The sequence below is a fragment of the Cryptotermes secundus genome, unplaced genomic scaffold, assembly GCF_002891405.2.
Source record: "Cryptotermes secundus unplaced genomic scaffold, Csec_1.0 scaffold843, whole genome shotgun sequence".
NCBI lineage: Eukaryota > Metazoa > Arthropoda > Insecta > Blattodea > Kalotermitidae > Cryptotermes > Cryptotermes secundus.
In genome coordinates, this window is record NW_019731994.1 from 807,823 (window position 1) to 822,177 (window position 14,355).

Consider the following 14,355-nt stretch of genomic DNA (forward strand, 5'->3'; position numbering starts at 1 on the left):
AACTGTTGAAGTTCATTTCCTGCGTTGGTAGCAATGCCTAGCGCTACAGCGTGCCCAATATGGCTTGCTTTAGCGACGTTAAATTTAACAAGAAGTTCTGTGAAGAAATAATTACCTAATTTCCTTTGTTACGGCACGGCCCGCACATGAAACATGTCCAATAAGTCTTCTTGCATGCGTATTCGTTGCCGCGGTAACGTTTTTTTACTGAACCCTTGCCTATCAACGAGAGAGGACACACATACAAACACACAGACTGATGGCAGGGATATATGAAATACGCCGTTTGAGATGGGCTCAGGTGCCATAATACACGTACTAAGTTTCATAAAGGCCGCGCCATAGCTCAAGCGGTTAGTCGCTGGCTTCCCATCGCGGCGGCCAGGGTTCGATCCCGGGGTCTGGTCAAGTGGGATTTGTGGTGGACAAAGTGGCGCTGGGGCAGATTTTCTCCGAGTACTTCGGTTTCCCCTGCCAATCTTCATTCCACCAATTGCTCCACAATCACCCTCACCTATCATCTGGGGCTGGTACAATAGGCCAGAAGTGGCCGCAGTACAAGGGACTTAGTCCCACCCCACCAGCAATAAAAAAAAAGTTTAATAAAAATTGTTTCAGGCATTCAAAAGTTAATGGGTGGGGGGGATTCTCAGTCGCACAGCATGGTGATATTTTTTTAAATAAGGAAATTAGATAAAAATCCGCTGTTTGAACAACTGCCTGGAGCCCAAAAGCCCCGTGATACCGTCTCGCGCTACAGCGAGTCACGGCCTCTCAGACGGACCGCTGCGAAACATTTAACGCACAGTGTGCTGAGCTATTGCGTTCTGAAGATTCCTGCACTCACAAGCTTAACAAAGGGGGAGCGTCTCTTTCATCCGGCGCCTTATCTCGCCGCTCTCAATGTGCGAGCTAACATTTAAACGTAAATCTAGTTACAGCGTCAGGATTTTGCAGCTCAACACCCATCACAATGCAGCAACATCCAGAACAGGGGAAACGTAATGCAAGTTGTCTCTGTGCCTAGGCGCAGCAACATGAAATCGCACGAGACACGAAAGTTAATCTAAATGCATTACAATCCTTGATACTGGGTGAACATGAATATACAGCCGGATGCTTCGTCTGCTTTACCCAATGGAAAATGAATCCCTCTACCTGTTGGAGTGGAAAGTAAGTGGGTAGCAGAGCTGATATCGACGCGGTAGCGAAAATAAAAATTCTGCCCTGCTGGGAATGAAACCCCTGGAATTTGACTGAGACATTTGAGCTCATCAAAGACGAAATTTACATATGTCTTATAATACAACACATCACAAATGTAACGAGCAGGGCCCGGATTTTCATGACCTGAAAATATTAAAAAATTGCCTATAAAATGACCGAAAAAAAATCCAGAAAAATGACCCAAAGGAGAAAGAGAAAGAGAAAGAACACTTCGCTTCCATGTTATTCACATTTCAGAAAACATATGAAGAAAAATTCCCTAAAATTTTCCAAAAATGACAAGAAATATCCTTAGAAGTCCAAAAATTTACATTTCTGTAACCAGCAGCTCAAACCCAAGATTTATATATTTAAGAGCATCGCATAGGATACAAGGAAAAAAAAGATGACATGTCATTAAAATCCGGGCCCTGGTAATGAGGTATGTCCAACATTTAATTCAGTTATGAAAACAAACTGTTAAATATACAGAGTCTATGAATTTGATTTCTTTCATTCTGGTTCGTCATACTAACAATATCATGAAAAGTTAAACAGTTCCGTGTAGTGTGACTGGTGAAGATTTTTCTTATTTCAGTTATTTATGCCCTTACATGTTTCGGTCTCAGATGCCATTATCAGAGGGACACCTTTACATCAGTACAGCTGGAAGCCACTATTACAATATATGTTCTGAACGCCAAAATACATACACATAGTATTAATAACATACAACTGGGTATAAAATCTAAAGTTTTTACAACTAAAGCGGCTGTCACAATACATTAAAATATTTGTAACTGGTTTGTTAAAAATTTTTATTGGAATTTATAAACCAAGTCGGTTCGTGTCGTCTTTCTTATCATTTCTCTTGACGGGGTGGAACGTGTGCCGCCTTGCCGTTCTCGAGAAGAGGGTTCTTTGATGTTGTCCTGTATGTGTTTGTGGCGCACTGTTGCATTTAAAAAGCAAATAAATAAATAACTGAAATAGGAAAAATCTTCACCAGTCACACTAGACGGAACTGTTTAATTTTTCATGATATAGAATCTAAATCATTACGTGGGATTGTTAATCGAAACACCCTATAGATAGGAAGAACAGAGACATGGGCACTCACTCTGCTTGGTGAGAATCTCATCCTCCGCCGGATCGTAGTCTTCGTCTTCAACATTATCTATTTCTGGAGGAGGCGGAGGGCTGGGCTCCGGGGCGGCAACCGTAGGCAACAAGGGAGGCGGGCCCAGCGTGAAGTCTCTATGGTGACGGGACTTCTGCTGGAAACAAAACCAAAATAGATGTCTGTGAATGAATGTGCCCTTTGATCTTGATCTTTTTTTTTTTTTTTTGCTGAACAAGCCTCGTGTTCCTTCAAAGCTAATCCATAGGCATAAAATTATTTTGCTGCAGATCTGGTGTATTCGGCATATCGAAAAACTTTTCAAATAAGAGTCGTACAGCGAAAGAGGGCCCACAGTTCGTTTTACAGCAAACACTCTATAATCCGGATCGAAATATGAAAAATGCTGTTCACAGTTGAGTACATACTTAAAGACACGTAACGTTTAGGAAGGCAGATGAGCCACTTGTCTGTTTAGAAAAGAAAACTTGAGAGTTTCTTCAAAACCGCATTATTACGTTCAAAAAACAAGTAAAATTTCTGAGTCTTCTATCGATGAATATATTTTTTAAACAAAGGCTTTACAGTGATATTGTTTTTGTTTATTTTCATCAGCACTAATAGCATCATTAAATTCTCCAATTATTTGTGTTCTAATTTTTCATTTTTGGCTTTTAGTGCTGCCTTGATTCACTAATCCAGTAGACCTCTCCTCCCAATTGCTCCGGATTAGCGAGGGTTTACTCTTTACCGATTCCTATAGTATGAGCTGTTTGAGGGGAAATTATAAATTGTACTTTGAGGATCAAGACTGAGGCCTGACGAAGTTCCGTTTAACGTGGCATGCGTCCTACAAATGTATTCAACTGCTGTTAAGAGTTCTTGGTGGAGACACCATGTCTGTCCCACTGTGCAGTGTCCGCCTGTCCATCTTTCAACCTGACGCGCTCAACGATTTTAACCTCAGGCACTCCGGAATCACTCAGAGGTCATCACATGGAGTCGGCTGTTTGTAGTTTGTCGTTGAACGCCCGAGTCACTTGAAGCTGGTGCTGCCACCTAGGGATTTGTAGTTTAACGAAGCATAAATGCATCTGCAAGGCGGGAGTACTGACTCCTCAGGGGACGTATGGATGCGATGCTTCAAACTAAGTTTCCGCGCTGACGTAACAGAGGAATGGCACATTCCTCAACTTGGCAAGACTGTCTTTAGCGAGACTGACACACCACAGAACAGGGGTTTCATCATTTCTCGGTCCGCGCCCCTTTCCAGTGGTTCCTACTGAACGCTGAAATGACCAAAACTGATGTCAGGATTTTCAGACAGATTTTTCATGGTGATTGGAAAGCTACTAGACGCGCTGACGTCAGAAGCGGTCCCCAACTGATTCTCCACTCAGCGTCCGAGGATTGGCTTTGCAGTCATAGCAACCATCTCTATTTTAAATTCCGCTTAACCCCCCCCCCCCATAANTCTTTTCGCTTCTAATTCCGACGTATCTCATGTAACAATTTTTTAAAATTCATTTTTAATTTTAATTTCTTTTTTTCACATCACTGGTGCACTTCATGTTTCGACCAATATGGTTGTCATCGGGTACTCTGAAAACTGCTGCACTTCCGTCATGAATGTAACTCCAAAATGGACCCTCGTTTATGCGCCCATGCGTCTACAGTGCGTCTGTAGCGCTGGGTGATTCAACAGCAACCTGAGAAGCACCTGATGGCACCATATCCGTCGAGACATGTAGTGCACCATATGGTGTAAAAAAAATTAAAATTCGAAGTGAATTTTAAGATGTTAACGCATGTCTGCATGTGAGAGGGCGAACAAGACCTGCAACAGGATGCTGCATCTTGTGCCACATCTGCGCGTCTTCAGGACATACAGTAACAGAACATGTAGTACGCAATCCTGCGCGCCGGGAGGCAGCAAGAGCCGTAGAAAGGTGACAGAAAATACTGAGTCACGTTCTCTGATGACCACAAAATTTGTGCGGCTAGAAGACATCAAAAAAGGAGCCGGGATATAGCAGTCGGTATAGCGATTGGCTATGGACTGGATGACTGAGGGGTCGGTGTTCGAGCCCCGGTAAATCATACCGGGTCTCTTTCCCCGGCGGTAAAACGGCCGGGGCGTGAAGCTGACCACACTTCCAACTAGTGCCGATGTCAAGAAAACATGGATCTACACAGCCACTCCCCCATACGCTTTCATGGCGTAGTGCTTAATTGGTTAAGTATAGGAACAATTTTACCTTTGTTAAGATCCATAGAAGAAAAAATGCTCTAATCCTGTATGCATGTGCTCTGTGAAGCTTATTTATGAAGGAAATTCCCCCAAAATGAGATAAGCTGATTCCTTGCGGGGCACGCGGAAGCGTAGTTGATTGAGGCACTATGCTACAAGACGGAAGATGGCTGGTTCGACTCTCGATGACGTCACTGGATCTTTCAGTTGACCTAATCCTTCTAGCCGCACTATGACCCTGGGGTCGACTCAGCCTCTAACAGAAATGAGTACCAGGAATCTTCCTGGGGGTAAAGGGTGGCCGGCGCCTAAGGCTGAAATCCTCACCGCCATCTGCGAGCCGACTGTCTAGAAAATGTGGGTGCCTCGACGTCTCAGAACCCTGTGGGTCTCCATGGCCTGGTACAGGGAGAGCCTTCAACACCAGAAGGCAGCACCGTTCACATAGGGTGCGTGGCTATAGCAAGTGGCGGCCACGCACTACTCAGACTCAGCACTGTCTGACGCCGCTGAGTACCGTGGGGTGACATGAATGATGGACCAGGACAGGTGCTGAAGGAAGACAGTGACCGAACCGAGAGGAAATGAGTAGAACTATGAAGGACCTGAGTAAGGATAGCCGGCCCTAGATTTGAACTAAGCATCTCCCAAATATAAGTCAGGAGCGTTACCGCTATGGCAACCTGAGATCGATGCTTCATAACAAAACATTGGTTAACAAGAGTGACACGAGACTGACGGCCCCAAAACCACACCTGCCCTGATAGAAATGCAATTTCGCGATGCTGTCAGCAGTTGACCGCCTCTGTGGTCCAGTGGTCAGAATTCCTGCCTACAGATCCACAGGTCCCGGGTTCGATTCCAGGCGATACCAGATTTTCTGAGAAATATTGGGTCTGGAATGGGGTCCACTCAGCCTCATGAGAATAACTAAGTAGCTATTTCAAGGAAATAGCGGCTCCGGTCCAGAAAACCGAACTTAACGGGCGTGGGGATTCGTTGCGCTGACGTGACACCCTCTACCCGCAAAAGTTGGCACTAACTTCGCCAACAAGCGGCGGTCGCTCGGTCGGTATAGTTCGCTTGCGGACTACAGGCCACGGAGTTTGTTCTGTTTTTTTCAGCAGTTACACTGTACTCGCATAGGGTCGGATGATAGGATGGATAATACGAGAATGATGAATTCGAAAGAATTTGAAGGAATTATCGTCTCACTTTCCTGGAGGGACTGTGTGGCCCCATGGCACCCATAAGCGCGGTACTTTATTCTAAACCGTGTATAGACTATAGATAGGACAATTCACTCAACATTAGATAGTGTTGTTACTTAACTAGATAGTTGCTTAGTTAATCAGCTACTTAGTCTGTTAGTCAGCCAGCTAATTACATGGTTTGTTACTCTGTTAGACTGAGACTGTTTGAGAACAGGGTGGTGAGGAGAATAGTTGGACCGAAGAGAGATGAAGTGACAGGAGGTTGGAAAAAACTGCACAATGAGGAGCTTCAATCTTCTCCAAGTATAATCAGAATGATCAAGGAGGATGAAATGTGAAGGGCATTTAGCACGAATGGGGGAAGAATGTATATAGGATATTGGTGGTAAAGCCAGAAGGAAAGAACCACCAGGAAGACCAAGACGTAGTTAGTTAGTTAGTAGTAATCTGTCAGACGACAGGTCCACAGCCTCTTCCAAAACAGTTTCTCCACTTAATGCGATCTTCTGTNCGGTAAAGCCAGAAGGAAAGCACCACCAGGAAGACCAAGACGTAGGTGGGTGGATAATATTATAATCGACCTTAGAGAGATAGGATGGGATGGTATGGACTGGATTGATCTGGCTCAGGATAGGGACCAGTGGAGGGCTCTTGTGAACACGGTAATGAGGCTTCGGGTTCCACAAAATGCTGGGAAGCTCTTGAGTAGCTGCAGAATTGGCCGCTTCTCGAGAAGGACTCAGCTCCATGAAGTTGGTTGGTTAAGTATTCCATGCGTTTGTTTGCCATAAGATTGGAACTTGTTTCTGTGGCGATTTCCACATTTTTGAGAGCCCCATGAGGCAGCTACCAGTCGAGATATTTCAGGTTGCGAATTCTGGCACATGCTGTAGCACCGCGGAGCACTAAACCTTCGATTTAAATATTTGACAACTGCGGGGGCGAACATGCAGCCACTGTGAGGCATGCATAAGGAATGCTGAGCAAGACAGCGCGACGTGTAAGACAGGAGACGAGCGCAGGGACACAGAAACGACTGCACTAAATAATTCAGTCACGAGGAGGTAGCGTGGGAATTGGACGGGGATTCGGGTCGGGTCCAGTCCGTTGCTCCCGCCAGCCCGGAAGCCTGCCCGTTCCCCCAGGGGCTTCCTGAGGAACGTAAGAGTGGTTCAGGTTTTGTGGGGTCGGTGATGAAACTTTGTGAAGCGTACTCTAGAGGCTCTCTTTTCGAATGTAGAGCCGGGACACCGGCTATCCTGACCGAGATTTTCCGTGGTTTTCGTCCGTTCCTCCAGGCAAATGCTGGGATAGTACTTCGATTAGGATACGGCCGCTTCGTTCCATGCTTTTCAATTAATGATTCATTGAAGCTATTTAGTATAAAGTCAGAATTCTAAGATCCCAAGCAGTGTCGTCTTGTATAAACGTAACAAAGTTTCGGAGTGATTTTCTGCCTCTCTTCTCAGAGTAGTAAAGTAAGCCGCGAGGATAAATGAGGTTAAATACAGCGAAAGTAACCGCAGCTGCGAGTGGGGCGATGGGACAGAGCGGCTCCTAAAAGTGGCGGGGGCAAGTGTCTGAGGGTGAAGGAAATTGCAACCCCTTCCTGCATCTTCTGAATCTGTACCATCGTACTCTCGCATGGCTTACTCTTCTACCTTGAAGATGGAAGCAGCAGATTCTTCCGTAACGATGATACCTTTCTACTAGGCTTTAAGGCGTCACATCTCACAATACGGTAAACCTTCATATATCTCAAAGTGAGAACCTCAAATCTTCAATGAACTTTTCTGTTCTAAAACAAGATCGGGATGAAACGTCGACGTGCGTCACATTCTGATCCTCGATCCGGAGATCTACGTTTCGTAGTTTTCATCAGTCGTTCCAGATAAAAACTGAGCCACGGTTCTGCATCCGAGAGCGAACTCATTTCATACACACAGTGTCGCCATAAAACACAATAACAGAAGGTATATTTCGAAACAAGCAAGCGAATTGTGGTCGCTTTTAAAAAAGTAAATCAAACACAGCATCCATGTCTGTCAACACGGCAAGTCTGTGGGGATTCCCTCATCACTTCACCCGTTTTTGATGTTCGCCTCCAAACGAGGTATTTGCAACCGCAACGCTAGTCAGGCGCACAACTGTCACATATATATTTCAGGGAGTCTGATAGCCAAATAATTAATTAAATAAAATAAATCTGGTGGCTGATCCAGATAGGCTAACAGCATTACACAGAGGCTACTAATAACTGATTAGCGGGCAGCAGTTGGAGCAGGGGTCTCCACGTACAGACACCGAAAAATGCAGCGTTATATGAAAAGAGTAAAGGGTGACGTAGGGGGCAGGAGGAGACCTACTGTGGGCTATACTATTTTTTTTTCTGTGGCGCTACAGCCCCAATTTGGGCCTAGGCCTACCTCCATGAAACTCTCCGTTTCACTTCGGTTTACTAGATCTTACACATTAGGACTCCTTGGGCGAGTGATCAGCTCGTCGCAACGCCTCTACCTGTAGACAAACACAGAAAAACGCACATAAACATCCGTGCCCTGAGTGGGATTCGAACCCACGATCCCGGCTTCCGAGCGAGCGAAGACAGTGCATGCCTTAGACCGCTCGGCTACCGTGACCGGCGTGGTCTATACTATAGGCCAAGTAAATGTCATTATATGAGACGAACATGTTACGAGAACTAAATGTATCAATTTTGGTGCTTTCGGCTAATTTTGTTTAATATATCGAAACCGTAAGATTTGCGAACAATTTTTAATGGATACAAAACAGGCTTTTCACATATCACTACAATTTCTGTTCAGCTACGGTCGAGATGTCCGCAGAAACGTGCGTAGGTCTTCACGTGAAGTGTGTGAAATTGCTCTTCGATTTTAACTAAAGGCAGAACGCGCCCATAAATTATATCGAAACTAAACAACATCGACTTCATGAAAATACGTGCAGCGGTTCTTGAGCTGTTATGTGAGGACTACAGTACACACACAGAAGCTAACTGATGTACTTCTGCAACTGTGCGCTGTGAACGCGCTAAATGCGATCCCCGAATGGACCAATGATGGCAAAGGAAAAAAAAAACAATAAGACAGAACACGGAGTTCGCAACTGAATAACCGCGTAACATTTCAACTCGTGCTGACATCTAACACTGGGAGAAGAGTCTTGACCACATCGATCACTGTCAGCGTGTATCTTGCATGCTACTGTCTTCAAAACGCTCTATTGGCGAGCCTATGAAAAATGGTACCCTGTGCCATCTCATGCGCAGTGGCGTATAGGCAGATTCTGTAAGCACAGCATCTTCACGTACAGTGGCGTATAGGTAGAGTCTGTAAGCACAGCATCTTCACGTGCAGTGGCGTATAGGTAGATTCTGCAAGCACAGCACCTCCATGTGCAATGGCGTATAGGCAGATTCTGTAAGCACAGCATCTTAACGTACAGTGGCGTATAGGTAGATTCTGCAAGCACAGCACCTTCATGTGCAGTGGCGTATAGGCAGATTCTGTAAGCACAGCATCTTCACGCGCAGTGGCGTATAGGTAGATTCTGTAAGCACAGCACCTTCATGTGCAGTGGCGTATAGGTAGATTCTGTAAGCACAGCATCTTCACGTGCAGTGGCGTATAGGCAGATTCTGTAAGCACAGCATCTTCACGTGCAGTGGCGTATAGGTAGATTCTGTAAGCACAGCATCTTCACGTGCAGTGGCGTATAGGCAGATTCTGTAAGCACAGAACCTTCATGTGCAGTGGCGTATAGGCAGATTCTGCAAGTACAGCACCTTCATGTGCAGTGGCGTATAGGCAGATTCTGCAAGTACAGCACCTTCATATGCAGTGGCGTATAGGCAGATTCTGCAAGCACAGCACGCGCCCTAACGTTGATGTGCGTAAGTTTCCAAGGAAGCAATTTCGATACCAGCTCGGTTCTTGTGAGTTATGAGGCAAATTGTTTGGAGAAGGGATCTGTCATTTTTGGTTGAGGTCTTAGCTCCCTTTCTATTCACAAGTTTTCATGCAAGCAAGTTTTTTGCGTTCATATTAAAAACACTTTAAAGGTCGGTTCTGATTTAGCATTAAAGTTCTCGGTGTTTCATCCACAGTCTATTTGTGCTTCATTGGGTTCTCCCGAAGCCTATCACAGAGGCCGAGCAGTCTAAAGCATGAAGTGTCTTCACTCGCTCAAACACTGGGATCTTTGGCTCGCATCCCACTCAAGGCGTGGATGTCTGTGTGCGTTCATTCTGTGTTGTTCTGTGTGTAGGTAGAGGTCTTGCCACGGCCTGATCCCCCGTCCAAAGGATCAAGAAACTGAAAAGGCGGCTAAGGACCAACAAAGGGCTGCAGAGACATAATAATAATCACAACGATTCTCCCAAAAAATAAACGGTTATTCATTCCCTAAACAACATTAACCCTTTAAAGCCCAGTGGTCACTAGATGTACCATCCACCTTAACATACAGAAACTTTGAGTTCGGCTCACAGAGTGTTTTTGATGTGTTCCGTATATTCTCACAATAAACACAGACTGTTTCCCTAAACAGCATTAACAGGTTGGGCTTTGTAGTGGTGACGTAATATGTTTCCTGTGAGGTACGAAAAGATTCTTATATATTATTTAAAACAAAATTAGTCTTTAAAGAGTTAATGGGTTGGTCTGTGTAAAGGATACAATGTGTGTTTACTGTGGGGCAGGGAATGAATTTCAGGTTTTGGAGGGTTAATTTCTAAACACAATTCTATCAAATTTATAAATGAGAAATTAAGGTAAACGTATCCGATTTTGTACTACGACACCCTGAAATCGACAAGAAAGAAACTGGTTTGTGTTCCACAGTCATTTATGAAAGTCATCCACAGATGGCTCCATTAGATCGTAGCACGAAATAAACTGCGCATCTTCGCCATGTTCATCTCACGGGGACACGAAAACTGGCGAAGTCCCGGCCGATATGAGAACGAGCGCGTCTTCCCCATGTTGCGGATGATTTCGAAGACATAAAAGCGATTTAATACAGAATGTTTCGACGTGTGTTATCATGTAACCACCAAATCATATCCCTTAGAAACACATGCAGACACAAACAAATCAAAATTCTGAAACCAAACAATTAAATATCCTCTTACTAAAACAATTTCTTTGTTAAATTTGTCACGTGTTTGAGTGTGATTCTCGACAGTGTTTTTGGATTGGATATTGGACTTATCACCACTCCAATACAAAACCTGCAGCTACACTTAATCACCGCGCCATCTCCAACATCCACACTCTACAAACCACTAAAAGTCTTCCCCAGCCCGCAGTGCCCCCACCAGACGCCTCTCCCTCGGCAACGGCCCTCAATAATGACCACTCTTCCGCTTCCGCGCTCAAGTCCTCTCCAAATGCCAGCTCCCTTCCAACTTCTATTCTTGCTTCAATTGTTCTCATATCCCCTTCGCACGGACCGAGTATAAAACACCGTTTCCAATAGTGCCTATAATGTAAACGTATACGTTGCCGCAGGAACATGTTTACCGAGCCGGCTCTGGTAGATTTGTTTATCGTTGCATAGCAACACCGTACACGCTACAATATCATGTGTATTTTTCTCGCCAGTGACATACGATCGTATTTGTACTGACACCAACGAACGTCTTTGATTATAGGCAACACCAGTGATTAAATTACGTACGTAGTAGAACAAAAACCTTAATTAAGAACATTAAACACTTATCGAAACACATTTCACACGACAAATGAATCGTAATGACATGACGTCTCTCATGATCCCAGAGCTTAGAGTGTTACAGACAGACATGCAAATCCAATTTCAGGGGAGCGTCTAAAATATATTTCCTTTAGTAATCCATGCTTTATTGTTACCAATTAAATTTAGAATGAAATGAAGTCAATAAAAGTGTACGGAGCGCCTCTATAGGTAACCACAAGAAACAACTCCATCTCGCCACAGCCATAAAGACCCCTCCCAAGAAAGAAATTTCCCCAGGGCGCAATACGAAGCCTCGCGATGTTTCAATTAGGCAGACGACACAGCGCTGTGAAGGAGCACATTATTTTTGTATCTTTTCTGATAACAGGAACAGAAGAGGATGAAAGCGAGTGACGTAACATTATTATGAGCGTCAGCCATTGTTCGCGCACACGACAAAGGCGAATCACGCGGCGCTCCTTGCTGCGGTTTTCCTCAGTTTTGTCTTCAGAACGCTATAAATCTTACAACAACACTGTCACATGTTACACAGGCATTAATGCCGCGCCATAGCCCAAGCGGCTAGTCGCTGGCTTCCCACCGCGGAGGCCCGGGTTCGATCCCGGGGGTCTGATCAAGTGGGATTTGTGGTGGACAAAGTGGCGCTGGGGCGGGTTTTCTCCGAGTACTTCTGTTTGCCCTGCCAATCTTCATTCCACCAAATTCTCCATCATCATAGTCACCCGGGGCAGGCTACAGTAGACCAATCAGTGGCCGCCGTGCAGAGTGGACCCAGTTGGACTCCACTCCCGACTAAGCGAATTAAAAAAATTAATTACACAAGCACTAGATTCGAGTCTCGGTCAGAGCATGGGTTGCATATCAGTAATTACAGAAGCCAGTGCGTGCATGTTCACGTACGACGCATCATGGTAAATACTGTCACGTGTCCGGGGTTGTTCAACAGCCCTCTCAGTTTCGTAACGTGAAGCTAAGTCGGAATATTCACGTGATGAATATTCCTGAACTCAGTAATGCGAACTCATGTTCAGTTCCCAGTGCCAAGCATCCAGTGCCGTTTCGTATATTCTGACACGGAGAACCAGGTTCTCGCTATTCCTTTCAAACAAATGCTGGGATATTTTGTAATAGGCCACGATCGCGTCCATTCAACTCCTTTCTAATCTATCATCAATAATAATCTGATCACGTGATACTTTTCTTCAGCGATGTGTCTGACTTCTATTTTGTAGGTACCCAGACAAAATCTCGACGTTCGTACTGCCTTCTCTAGGTGTATCTCTCAGTGCCTTCAGCCAAATACACGGATCATATCTTCAATACACGAAGACCGCTTCCAGCCAAGTCCACAATACATAAACATTCTACCATTTTTAGCCTAGGTAGCCTATAAAATTCAGCAGTTGATGCAGCTCCATGAACAGCTGCCAGAACAGAATGCGCGGCACCACTCATCCCCCCCCTCCAATTACGGCGCGTCATTTCTTTTAGGAGCGGCCGTCAGCAGAGCTTACAACAAGCCACTTCCTTGGTACAGTCTTGCGCGCAACAAAAATTAATCTTATTCACGAGATTGCCCTTTGCATAGAAGAAGAAGAAAAGCTCAGAATCTTACATCTTTCACTGGAATTACTCGTGTTAAAGTAAAGTAAAGATATCCCTGTAACAGGCCATGGAGCCCATAGGGTTGTGAGATGTTGAGGTTCCCACATTTTCTAGACAATCGGCTCATAGATGGCGCTAAGGTTGTCAGCCCTACGCGCCGACCGCCCTTTACTCCCAAGAATATTCCTGGTACTCATTTCTGTTAGAGGCTGATTCGACTCCAGGGCCATAATGCGGCCGGAAGGATTAGGTAAATTGAAATAAATCCAATGACCTCATCGGGACTGGAACCCGCGACCTTCCGGCTTGTAGCATAGTGCCTCAACCAATTATGCTACCGCGGGACTCGTGTTAGGAAGGCACATATTTAGCCCCGCGATCGGCAGTGACCGCGATATTCTGTGAAATCCCAAAAGTCTTGTCAAGCAGATGACAAGACAAACTCACGCTTTTAATTAACATGTACCATCTGCTGCAACGTCCACTAAGTCCTGATTCGTCACGCGGTGTATTTGTACATCTCACAGCGACGAGCTATTGTTTCCCCAAACACTGACCGACTGATCTTTGTAACGGAAATTCAGTATTTCCTTTCAGATAAGTTCGGCGGCCTCTGTCGGTAACCAGAACTTCTAACCCATTCCAACGCCTCCACTTCCATACAACCCTTATCAGAAGCATGAACGGGCGGAGCCTGGGAACCTTCTTACATAATTCTTCTATTTCTCCTCTTCCACGACTTTCCCGTTTTATATTTTTTTTCCTTGGCACTACAGCCCCAGTGGGCCTAGGCCTACCTCCATGAACTCCGTTCACTTCGGTTTTTCTAGATCTTACACATACGGTAGGACTCCTTGGGCGAGTGATCAGCTCGTCGCAAGGCCTTTACCTCCCTTTTTATATACCCTTCTATTATTCTTTCTTACCCCCGCCTGTCACACAAACCACGTGCATGCTAGTAAGCGTTAACTTGACGATTGCTAACGTCGGGACCTTCAGTTTCCAGGCAACTTCCAGACATGCATTGGAGGGACCGAGGTAAACTGCGAAAATCCGGGCAGGATAATTCTTTTCGGAGCCGAGATTCCAAACGCCATCTTCCCTAATACAAGTCAGGAAAGTTGTATGTTCAGTCACAGAGTTCGATCTACCAGACTGCATGGCGTCACACTCCAGGAAACAGTGATCTTCATAATCACCGGCGGGAGAACATGGCATCT

At 45.1% G+C, this 14,355-nt stretch overlaps 1 protein-coding gene across 1 annotated transcript in view; it reads right to left on the reverse strand.

Annotated features, from left to right (window-relative positions):
* Nucleotides 1-11,247, reverse strand: part of LOC111867483 (follistatin-related protein 5) — a 50,801-nt gene extending 39,554 nt beyond the window's left edge. The window contains exons 1-2 of the mRNA XM_023857407.2: nucleotides 11,095-11,247; nucleotides 2,327-2,483 (exon numbers count right to left, since the gene is read on the reverse strand). Of these exons, the coding sequence (XP_023713175.1) occupies nucleotides 2,327-2,483; nucleotides 11,095-11,247 (310 nt within the window). The remainder of the gene's footprint in view (nucleotides 1-2,326; nucleotides 2,484-11,094) is intronic.
* Between the last annotated feature and the right edge of the window lie 3,108 nt (nucleotides 11,248-14,355).